Below are 12374 nucleotides of genomic sequence, written 5' to 3' on the forward strand. Positions count from 1 at the left end.
CTCCCCCTAGTGGTGGCTGCAGGCAGCAAACATTTTACTGTTTTAAGAAGCACTCTGGGACTTTTTTTTTTTTTTTGCTTTTATAGTGCAGCATGGACTATTATTTACAGGTTCTTGTGTATGTCTTGTGCATACCTGTTTTAATTGATATGGCAGGCATGGGGTTTTCAGCAATACTCATTGCAATTCCATCCCTGAAATGATTTCCTTATGATACACTTCCCATGAATCCTCTGGCTTTGCAGAGAGGAAGTGGAGTCTCATCATTACTCATCTTACTTAAAGGGGTATTCAACTGGCTTCAGAAAGTTAAACAGATTTGTAAATTAGTCTGACGAAGCAGGCCGAGTTCCCGTGAAACAGCTGTAACAACACCTCGTGTTCCCTGGCGTTCCTGCCTGTTCCCTGTGTTTTGTTGTTATATGTTCCACGGAATAAAGATATCGGTGCACGAAGTACGGGTGTGTGCCGTTTTTTCTGCATTATTCAGATTTGTAAATCACTTCTATAAAAAAAATCTTAATCCTTCCAATATAAGCTGCTGAAGTTAAGTTGTTCTTTTCTGTCTGGCAACAGTGCTCTCTGCTGACATCTCTGCCTGTCTCGGGAACTGCACAGAGTAGAAGAGGTTTGCTATGGGGATTTGCTTCTACTCTGGACAGTTCCCGAGACAGGTGTCATCAGAGAGCACTTAGACAGAAAAGAACAACTCAACTTCAACAGCTCATAAGTACTGAAAGGATTAAGATTTTTTAAATAGAAGTAATTTACAAATCTGCTTAACTTTCTGGAGCTAGTTGATATATAAAAAAAACGTTTTTTCCTGGATAACCCCTTTAATATTACTATGCAGCCCGTTTGGTGCCATTGGTTTATCTCCATGCTATGTTCTCTCCTTCACAGTGGTCGGCTATAGAACAGGCTGCTTGTTCTTCTATGCCTATGGACTTATTGCCCTGAGTCCCCCCAGAAGGCCAACTATTTGTGCCCTCTCCTCTAATTTGGATTTCTGGGGCAGGGACTTTAGTACTTACACTGCTGCTTTTTTTTTTTTTTTTTTTTTTTTTTGTGAAATGGCTCATTTCAACTACATGTCCCAGGATTCCTTGTTTGTAAGTGTGAGGTCACTTTTCTCCCTCCAACACATCAACCACCCTGTGTAGGATGATCCTGATCCCTCCCCCCCCCCCCCCACACACACACAGCTGTCGCTCCACCCATGGAAGCAGACACGCTCCCTTTGAACACCTGACTAGTGATGTAATGTCTCCGGCCGCACTGCATCCTGGGAAAACCTGAGACGACACTTATTTTGTATGCTGATAAAAATAAACATGGGGCAAAAATCAAATAAGAATTGCGAGACCATCATTAAACACAGTTACAGACAATGTATTTTGAACTACACTAATTTTACAGCCTCTGTAGCATAGTAAAGAAAAAATCCTGGAATACCCCTTTAAATGTTGCTCATCATTTGGCCTCTCCTAATACGCCTGCTGCTGCTGCATGTTTGTTCTGGTTTTGGCTTTCAGGCTTTCCAATGGTGGCTATCTATATTGGACCGGTGACTTTCTTTATAGACTTGGGATTCACCCAGGGCTCAAGTCCTGCAGGAACTTGTGGGAACGGAGTTCCTGCACTTTTTCCACAGTAGGAACGCAGTTCCCATTAGCAGGAGTCCTGCAGCCCTTAAAAAGGGGTACTCCGCCCCTAGACATCCTAGACAAAGGATAGGTGATAAGATGTCTAATTGTGCGAGCTCGGCTGTGGCACCTCAGACATCCGGTGCATGGAGTGAACTTCGCTCCATGCCGAATGACTGGCGAAGGGGGGGCAGAGGCTTGTGACATCACGGCCATGCCCCCTCAATGCAAGGCTATGGGAGGGGGCATGACGGCCGTCATGCCCCCTCCCATAGACTTGCATTGAGGGGCTGTGGCCGTGACGTCACGAGCCTCCGGCGCTGCACCCAACAAATGCCGGGTGTAGCAGGGACAATGTGGGGGTCCCCAGCGGTGGGTCCCCTGCAATCAAACATCTTATCCCCTATCCTTTGGATAGGGGATAAGATGTCTAGAGGCGGAGTACCCCTTTAAGTGGAAATCTTGGGTGAGTTCCCACACTTTTTTTCCCAGGACTTCACCCCTGAGTACTTTCAAACTGCCCGTCTTATGCCAGCATCTGAGCCTTTTTTGTTATGACCACATTACCCATTTCTAGGGTACTCTCCAGACTATTACTTCTGATGTCACTGGGTGGTATTCATCAAGAGTGGTGTAGGTGAATGTCTTTTTACTCCATTAATTCATGTGGTGGAAACAGTGTACCTGCACCAGATTTACTGCATGGTGCAGGGCAAGTGATAAATCTGGTGCTGATCACATTCCTTACTTCACCACTTTGTATGTTGCCTCACTGCGACTTTTTAACCCGTGCAACTTTTTTTTTAACAATGCTATTTGCAGTCAATTTTGTAAGGCTGGGTTCACATTACGTTTTCAGTAATACGGGACCGTATACGGTTGGGGGGGAGTGATAAACCAGGCGCTCCCGTATCCCAGCCATATGCAGCCCGTATGTAATGTATTTCAATGAGCCGACCGGAATGAAACGCTGACTCCGGACGGCTCATTTTTGCCCCGTATGTGGTTTTCCCACCGGACCTTTTAGGAATGAATGGAAAGTCTATAGGCACGGTTTTCTGTACAGTTGCATACGTTTTTTTTTTCTGTTTTTTTTTAAACGTATCCAAAAACTGTATAGAAAATCGTGGTGTGAACCCACCCTAACCAGGGTAATTCCCCCCACTGTGTCTACATTTTTTTAACCACTGTGTTTAGTCTCCTTCAGGCCCTCAAACCCTTTTAGTTATTTATTCTAATTTAGTTTGCCCTTCATGTAAATTTATTAATATGAAACAATGGGAGAAGGAGGTTGCGGAGAGGTTTTCTATATGGGAATGATAGAAAGTGGTGAAAAGAACAGCTAAAGTGTCTACCAATATGGCGTGAGAGGAGCCAACTATAAAGTGTTTCTATGGTTGTACCTGGTCCCTGAATGAATTCCGGAAATGGTTCCTGGTTATTCGCCTTTGTGCTTTCCACATTACGGCGCTGTGGGGTCTCTGTTCCATATAAGTGGACTTGTCATAAGGTTTATTGCTTTGGAGATAGAATAACATATTGAAAATCTATCTTACTCAAGTTAAACCCTTTACGACCACGGACTTAAATGTACGTCCTGGTGCGGAGGTACTTCACTCATCAGGACCTACATTTACGTTCTGTACATGACCGCGAGCATCGGAGCGGGGCTCGTGTCATGCCCTGCAGGTCCCGGCTGCTATCAGCAGCCGGGTACCCGCTGGTAATGGCGGACATCAGCGATCACACCAATGTCTGCCATTAACCCCTCAGATGCCGTGATCAATACAGATCACGGCATCCATGGCACTGCGCACTTTAAATAGATGATCAGATCGCCCGCGGTGCTGCTGCGGGGATCCGATCATTTAAAATGGCGGCCGGAGGTCCCCTCACCTGCCTCCGGCCATCTCCCGGGGTCCTCTGCTCTGGTCTGAGATCGAGCAGACGAGAGCAGAAGATCACCGATAACACTGATCAGTGCTATGCCCTATGCATAGCACCGAACAGTGTTAGCAATAAAGTGATTGCTATAAATAGTCCCCTATGGGGACATAAAAAGTGTAAAACAAAAGTTAGAAAAATGTAAAAATAAAAAAAGGCTTGAAAAAAATGTAAAAAATCCCCTCCCCCAATAAAATTGGAAATTGTCCCTTTTTCCCCCCCAAAAAGCATAAAAAAAATTTAATAAACATATTTGGTATCGCTGCATGCGTAAATGTCCGAACTATCAAAATATAATGTTAATGATCCCGTACGGTGAACGGAGTAAACGTAAAAAATGTAAAGAAAAGTCAAAAATTGCTGCTTTTTTTGTCACATTTTATTCCCCAAAAAATTTATAAAAAGTGATTTAAAAGTTTTATATAAGCAAATGTGGTATAAAAAAAAGTACAGATCACGGTGCAAAAAAATGGGCCCTCATACCGCCCCATATACGGAAAAATGAAAAAGTTATAGGTGGTCAAAATAGGGGGATTTTAAACATATTGATTTTGTCTGATCGTGGGAGTCCCGCTGCTGGGGACCCCAGTGATCTCCCTGCTGCACCTGGCATTCGTTTAGAGCATCGGGTGCAGCGCCGGAGGGTCGTGACATCATGGCCACTCCCCCTCAATGCAAGTCTATGGGAGGGGGCTGCAATTGTTTATGCTGCAATTTGAATATATTGTCGCAAAAATTGCACTTTTACAGTGATTTGTACAATTGCAGTAAAAAAGCCCAATTTTGGGAAAATCGCTGAAAAAACATTAAAAAAAAACATTCAGCAAGAAAAGCATAGAGATAGCAGCATTATACAGATAGAGCTGGAGGAGAGGTGTATAACTACTATATATCCTGATTCTATAGAGATAGCAGCAGTATACCGATAGAGCTGGATGAGAGATGTATAACTACTATATATCCTGATCCCATAGAGATACCAGCAGTATACAGATAGAGCTGGATGAGAGGTGTATAACTATATATCCTTATTCTATAGAGATAGCAGCAGCAGTATACAGATAGACCTGGAGGGGAGTGGTCTCGGAGCTAGCAGGAGTGATCTGATTACAGTAGTTTACAGGAAGTCAGACTCGTGAGGACATGACCCAGTTATAGTAATGAAACACACAAATGCCGCTGTTCTGGAATAAAACTGCATTTTACGACTAGTGATGGTGAGTGTGCATGATATGAGCAAAAATATAAATAAAAATGGAGTGCTTCTTTGGTGCTTCGTATCAGAGTCAGCTGCAATGTCAATAACAGCCTTTGGCTGTCCGGGCATGCTGGGAGTTGTAGTTTTCCAACAGCTGGAGGCACCCTGGTATGTGAACACTGGTCTACAAAAACATATTTAAACCTTTGATTCCATCCGGCCAACATCATACAATTCGTACGGAGATACATTTGGCTTACTGGTGCAGAAACTTTGCTAGGTAAGTTTTGATCTCGTCGCTACCAAAAAAGCTTCCCTAGGACACAAAATACATTTTGTTAAAAATTATTTGTGCGCAGTTCGGTCAAAATCAGACATTTCCATGTGACAACCTACCGTATATACTCGAGTATAAGCAGACCCGAATATAAGCCGAGGCCCCTAATTTCACCCCAAAAACCCAGGAAAAGTTATTGACTTGACTATAAGCCTAGGGTGGGAAATACATCATCCCCCCCATGTCATCATCCCCCTCTGTTATCATCCAGACCCCCGACATCATCCAGACCCCCGACATCATCCAGACCCCCGTCATCATCCAGACCCCCGACATCATCCAGACCCCCGTCATCATCCAGACCCCCGACATCATCCAGACCCCCGACATCATCCAGACCCCCGACATCATCCCCCCACTTCATCATTACCCTGTCATCATCTCCCCCCTTCATCATCCCCCCTGTCATCATCACCAGCTGTCAATGATCCAGTGGTCTTCAACCTGCAGACCTCCAGATGTTGCAAAACTACAACTCCCAGCATGGGAAACATCTGGAGGTACGCAGGTTGAAGACCACTGCAGCCTTAGTCATCATCCAGACCCCCCCCCCCCCCCCCTTTAGTTTTCTATTCACCTCCCCTCGGTGGGAAGGAAGGGTGAGCTGGTCCGGGCCATCTATGCTGCAGGGACCGTCCGGTGGGGAAGGTTAGACTTTCCGGGCTGTCCATCTTCACCGCTCCGGGCCTGGACTAGTGACGTTGCCTTGACGACGACGCACAGGGACGTTTATGCGCAGGGACGAACGGCCCGGAGCAGAGAAGAGGCCCCCCCCCCCCCCGGTAAAGATGGACAGCCCAGAACAACTAGCCCTTCCCACCGGACGGTCCCTGCAGCATAGATGGCCCGGACCAGCTCACCCTTCCTTCCCACCGAGGGGAGGTGAGTAGAAAACTAAAGGGGGGGGGGGGGTCTGGATGATGACGAAGGCCGCAGTGGTCTTCAACCTGCGGACCTCCAGATGTTTCAAAACTACAACTCCCAGCATGCCCGGACAGCCGATGGCTGTCCGGGCATGCTGGGAGTTGTAGTTTCGCAACATCTGGAGGTCCACAGGTTGAAGACCACTGAGAAGGGATTGACAGGCGGAGAGTTCACTCGAGTATAAGCCGAGGGGGGTGTTTTCAGCACGAAAAATCGTGCTAAAAAACTCGGCTTATACTTGAGTATATACGGTATGTATAAGGATGTCGCTGTTTCTGAATAACAGCAGCCGTGATTTTCTAATATTCCACAACCCACTTAGGCCCCCAAAATGTCCTGTGGAGGGTAACACTAGAGACCCCCAATATTTCGGTCACATTATATAAGGAAATTGGGTGGATAAAGGTTCTATATACCTTGGACTCTGGAAGCGGTTTGGGTTCTTCTTGCTCAAAATACAGATTCTCTTTAAATAACCGCCCGTCCTATAAAAGAGAAGATACCAGAGATAAAACATAGGAGGGAAGGGGTAGGAGGAGAAGTCTGCGGGGGAGCGGAAAAGATGGGGTGCATACAGGAATTCAGAAAAGTTGTGTTAGATTAGGAGTGTGTTGATAAAAAATGTAGGAATTTACTATTTCTGACTCATGTTTGTATTAGAATTTATTCTACGTTGTTTTATTACTGTACTGAAAAAACCTTAATAAAAATTTACAGTAAAATAAAATAAAAAATGTAGGAATTTAATTCTGATGGGTGTCCAACACTGTCCCAAAGAAGGAGCAGAGTACTATAGTGTGCAGGAGCGTTGACCACCACCGCCGCAACACCAGTGTTCACAGGGGGAACGGCCCAATGGCAGAGCAGCACCACTGCTGCCCGAACCAGTCCCTGGGCCACACCTCCCGACAGAAACGGCGCCGCAGCAGTAATGGACGCTGCACAGCACCGCACCAGGGGGACCAGGTGTAAAAGCTCACTTACCATGTGTCTGGCAGGAAGAATAGGGCCCTTTGTGGCTTCCTGCCAAATTATTTAGGCCTGGGCTGAGGGGGAGGGGCAGAATGCTGACACACTGGTGCTGCGCTATGCGGCGGCCATTGCTCCCGCAGCGCCGTGTCTGTGCGGAGGCGCGGGCCCAGGACTGGTTCGGGCGGTATTGGAGCTCCTCTGCCAGCGGGTCGTTCCCCCTGTGGGCGCTGGTGTTGCGGCAGTGGTGGTCGCCACCATTTTATGCTAGGGACGTTAAGGACCCGCCACTTACAGGTGGCCGTGACGTGGCTAGTGGGCTTGCACTTCATGATCATTAAGTATAGTAACGACCTGTTAGGCATTGATCACTGCATCTAAAGAGTTGATTGCTGATGTACGTCATTAGCGGTGAGTCCAGGCTGCTGATAGCAACCGGTACTCACTGGTTATGAAGCGTGAGAACCGGTTGGGCATGTTGTGGATGTGCGAACATGTAGCTGCAAACTACATTTTCTCTAAAGCAGTGTCTCCCAACCAGGGTGCCTCCAGCTGTTGCAAAGCTACAGCTCCCAGCATGCCCGGACAGCCTTTGGCTGTCTGGGCATGCTGGGAGCTGTAGTTTTGTAACAGCTGGAGGCACCCTGGTTGGGAGACACTGCTCTAGGGAAAGGACAGCCACCCAGCAACAGCTGAGGGGTACAGGCAACACCTTCTAGTTCCATCTAAAAGTAATTGAATGCATTACTGTCCCTGCAATTACTGCTTTAGGTAATGTCTTGATTGGGGGCGGTGCTTCCCCTCTGGGGAAACTGCGCCCACTCAGGGTTTTACCTCCCAATTTTATGGAGGTGATGATTAAGGGCCCATGTACACTACGGATATCAATTCTGTGTGGGGATTCTCATTGGGATTCTGCTGCTCAGTGCACATCACAGAAGTTCTGTAGCAGAACATCCGACATGGATCCGGATTCCAACGAAAGAAGAGGAGACTCAGGAGCTGAGGTCGCTTCATAACCAGTGAGTAACGGTTGCTATCAGCAGCCTGGACTCACCGCTAATGACGTACATCAGCAATCAACACTTTAGATGCAGTGATCAATGCCTATCATAGCGTATAAAAGCTGAAATGACAATTGCCGGGGGTTCGGGGGCGCTCATCAGACCTTCCACAGCAAGACCGCGGGGGTCTGATAAGTTAAAGGGGTACTCCACTGGAAAAAAAAAAAAATTCTAAATCAACTGGTGCCAGAAAGTTAAACAGATTTGTAAATTACTTCTATTCAAAAATCTTAATCCTTCCAGTACTTATCAGCTGTTATATATTCCACAGGAAGTTCTTTTCTTTCTGAATTTCCTTTCTGTCTGACCACAGTGCTTTCTGCTGACACCTCTGTCCATGTCAGGAACTGTCCAGAGTACAAGCAAATCCCCATAGCAAACCTATCCTGCTCTTGACAGTTCTTGATATGGACAGAGGTGTCAGCAGAGAGCACTGTGGTCAGACAGAAAGGAAATACAAAAAGAAAAGAACTTCCTGTGGATCATACAGCAGCTGATAAGTACTGGAAGGAGTAAGATTTTTTTAATAGAAGTAATTTACAAATCTGTTTTACTTTCTGGCACCAGTTGATTTTAAAACAAATGTTTATAGGGCAGCCTGTAATAGAAGACTCTGTGTAGGTCAAAGAGTACCATAATAGAAAAGCTATTTTAACTGGGTAACATTGCAATTGAACTGACCTACAGAATAAAGATAACCTGTGATATTTACCGTCCAGTGCATTGCTAAAAAATGAAATTTGCAAAAAAAAAACAAGCCTCATATGGCTTTGTGGATGTAAAAAGTAGTGAAGCAGGACCCCCGCCGGCAGCTATCATGGAGGTTGCCGAACTATGCAGCGTGCATCACAGCCGGGACCTGTGACTAATGCCGAACATCACAGATTGAGGGGATGTCCAGAATTGACCCTTTAGACACTGCAATCAAAGTTGATTGCGACGTCTAAAAGTCCTGAAATAACTGCGGGTTAGCTCAGGGATGCTAATCAGGGTCCCTGCGGTGAAATCGTGGTGTCCCGATCAGCTCAGAGGACGGCAACGCTACTATACTGCAGCCAGCCATGGCAGGCAGTAGTAAAGGAGCACCGATGACACTGATCAATGCTACGCTATACATATACACATATATATATATATATATATATATATAGCCCTTCCTCTAATAAAAACTTTACAAAAAAAACACCCCCCATTTTTCCCATAAAAAAAAAACAACAACTTAAAAAAATAAACTGTCACATGACATTTAAAAAAAATCAGTAATTGGTATCGGCGAGTACTTAAAGAGAATCAATCAGCAGATCTTAGCATATATAACGCTAAACAATGTGTTATATATACTCAAACCGTTATCCTCCCCATCCCCGGGGGACATTTGTGCTCCCAGGGATGGTGAAGATATTAAGTTATAAAGTCCCCCCTGCTGCCTGGCAAGTAGTTTCATGGGCGGGGACTTACACTTACTAGCTCACGTTGCTTCGGCCGTGGTCCAGCCCCCTCACCTTGATTGACGGCACGCGTCACCGCTTTGCTCCGTCTGCTTAGGGAGCAGATCGGTGACGGGAGTCGTTATTCAAGCCATCAGGGCGGGGCCACGGCAAGAGCAACGGGAGCTAATAAGTGTAAGTCCCCGCCCAGGAGACTACTTGCCGGGCAGCAGGGGGGACTTTATAACAGCACAAATGTCCCCCAGGGATGGTGAGGATAATGATTTTAGCATATACAACATGTTGTCGAGCGTTATATATGCTAAAATTTGCTGATTAATTCCCTGTTAAAAAAAGTATCGGTACTTGTACTCGGTCAGACCTACCAAAAAAAAATGGTATTAGGACATCCCTACTTAATGGGGTACTCTGCTGCTCAGCGTTTGGAACAAAACTGTTCCGAACGCTGGAGCCAGGAGCTCATGACGTCATAGCCCCGCCGCCTCATGATGTCACGCCCCGCCCCCTCAATGCAAGTCTACGGGAGGGGGCGTGACGGCTGTCACGCACCCTCCCATAGACTTGCATTGAGGGGGCGGGACGTGACATCATGAGGGGGCGGGGCTATGACGTCACGAACTCCCAGCACCGACTCCAGCATTCGGAACTGTTATTTATTTTGGTTTTTTTTTTACAGACGTTGAGCAGCAGAGTACCCCTTTAATACTCACCAATTTTTCAATAGCAGGAAAGTGATAGGTTATCAACCTGTGAAAAGCAAAATAAAAAAAGATCAGAATTTTGCATTTGTTCAATAGTCTAATAGAAAAAAGATTAAATAATAGAAGGAATGGTAAAAACGCAGCCCGCTGTACCTGTAATAGGCGGAGAAGCTTTCTACAGCCCCGTGAAGAGGGTTTCCTTTCAGCCACAGCTCCCTCAGCTCCAGGTTGTGGATCAGATCCAGGTCCTGGACTTTGCAAAGCTACAAAAGAAAATGGAGTCGTGAATGATTACTAAAGCCTAATATATAAAGTAGAGCTCATTGTGGTTTTTTAACCCCTTAAGGACCATGGGTTTTTCAGTTTTTGCATTGATCAGTGTTATCGGCGGTCGATTGCTCAAGCCTGCATCTCAGGCTTGGAGCAATCAATCGCCGAAGGGACACGCCGGAGGAAGGTAAGAGGACCTCCGCTCGTGATCGGGACACCGCATTTTCACTGAGGTGGTCCCAATCAGCCCCACTGAGCAGCCGGGCAGCTTTCACTTTCGTTTTAGACGCGGCGTTCAACTTTGAACGCCGCGTCTAAAGGGTTAATAGCGCGCTGCACCGCGATCGCTGCCGCGCGCTATTAGCCCCGGGTCCCGGCTTCAGATACATGCCGGGACAGACCCGATATGACGCGGGGTCAACGTGTGACCCTGCGTTATATCGCAGGAGTCGGCCAAGGACATAAATATACGTCTTTGGTCGTTAAGGGGGTAAAAATAAAATGGTTGCACCCTACCACCAGAGCATGAAAATATTTGCATCCCATCTAGCATTGTTTTTGTTGGGAAACGCTGCTGTAGGACACCATTTACTCGCACTGTATGACACCTTTAAAGGGGTACTCTGCCTCTATCTTATCCTCTATATACAGGATAGTGGATAAGTGTCTGATTGGGGGGGGGGGGTCTGACCTCTGGGACCCCCACGATCTCTTGTACAGTACCCCAGTGCATGCATGGATCGATCTCCGCTCAGTGCAGGATTACTGGTGACCACAGCCCGGAGCCCCCTCCATATCTCTCTATGGGCGATACGGAGAAAAAAAGAGAACGCTGTATTTTCGTCTCTCCCATAGAATTGAATGGAGGGGGCGCGACGACCATGGCTGCTACGAAGCCTAGCACTCCCAGCAGTCAGACACCTTATCCCCTATCCTTTGGACACCCCTTTAACTTTTGCTATCTTGCTCAGACCTAGCTGGGAGAAGTCAGTGCTAAGCACGTTCTCTCATGGCTCTGTGTCACATGACCAGGGAGGACGCATAATGTGCGCAGGAAGAGAAGCACAGGGCAGCACGCTTCGCTCCCCATTTGCTCTAGTAATCTGAACACTTTAATTATTTTATTATTATAATATATATTGAGTCATTTTCAGTTTCAGGTTTCAGCCAAGCAATTTTTCGGTGTTAGTCCAAAATGTTCATTTTGGTGCACCATTAGTGATACGTTTTATGATCGGAGGAATAGGATTGGAGAAGCAAATCAAGCTTGCGTAAAAACCGCTCAATTCAATGCTTCCAGGACCTGCTGGAGACGGCCGAGCACTGCCGGACCCCCTGCAATCACAACGGTATCCCCTATTCCAGTGGTCTCCAACCTGCGGACCTCCAGATGTTCCAAAACCACAACTCTCAGCATGCCCGGACAGCCAACGGCTGTCCGGGCATGCTGAGAGTTGTAGTTTTGCAACATCTGGAGATCCGCAGGTTGAAGACCACTGCCCTATTCGGTTTTTGGATGGAATGCCCCTTTATATCTATCTCTATGCAGTAGTAGATTTAGCATCTTCCTCCTGTAAGGACCCCAATGAATAAAAATTGGGGGACCATGGAAACATGAACTCATACTGGGTTCAGTGTGTAGGTGATCCACAATTTTTATTCAAAAAAAATAAATAAATAAATGTAGGTTTATGCACATGCATTGTCTGTTATTGTCACTTACCTGATTGGCCAGTTGCCTCTCGAGGTCCCCTTGAAGTTTATAGATTTCGTCACCGTGTCTTGCGCTGCAGACGGCGGTTTACAAGCTGCCCCTCCCTCCCCCTCCCCTCCCACCATATTTTATTTTATTTCTAAGTTTACCCTTTTATAC

The 12374-nt window shown here is 46.4% G+C and overlaps 1 protein-coding gene across 4 annotated transcripts in view; it reads right to left on the reverse strand.

Annotated features, from left to right (window-relative positions):
• LOC130363127 (nuclear RNA export factor 1-like) overlaps positions 1-12374 on the reverse strand; it is an 85775-nt gene that overhangs the window by 20730 nt on the left and 52671 nt on the right. For all 4 annotated transcript variants that reach the window (XM_056568507.1, XM_056568505.1, XM_056568504.1 and 1 more), the window contains 4 exons: positions 10385-10494; positions 10241-10277; positions 6466-6534; positions 5049-5104 (listed from right to left, as the gene is read on the reverse strand). In XM_056568507.1, coding sequence (XP_056424482.1) covers positions 5049-5104; positions 6466-6534; positions 10241-10277; positions 10385-10494 — 272 coding nt within the window. The remainder of the gene's footprint in view (positions 1-5048; positions 5105-6465; positions 6535-10240; positions 10278-10384; positions 10495-12374) is intronic.

The sequence above is a fragment of the Hyla sarda genome, chromosome 3 (genome assembly GCF_029499605.1).
Source record: "Hyla sarda isolate aHylSar1 chromosome 3, aHylSar1.hap1, whole genome shotgun sequence".
NCBI classification, from domain to species: Eukaryota; Metazoa; Chordata; class Amphibia; order Anura; family Hylidae; genus Hyla; species Hyla sarda.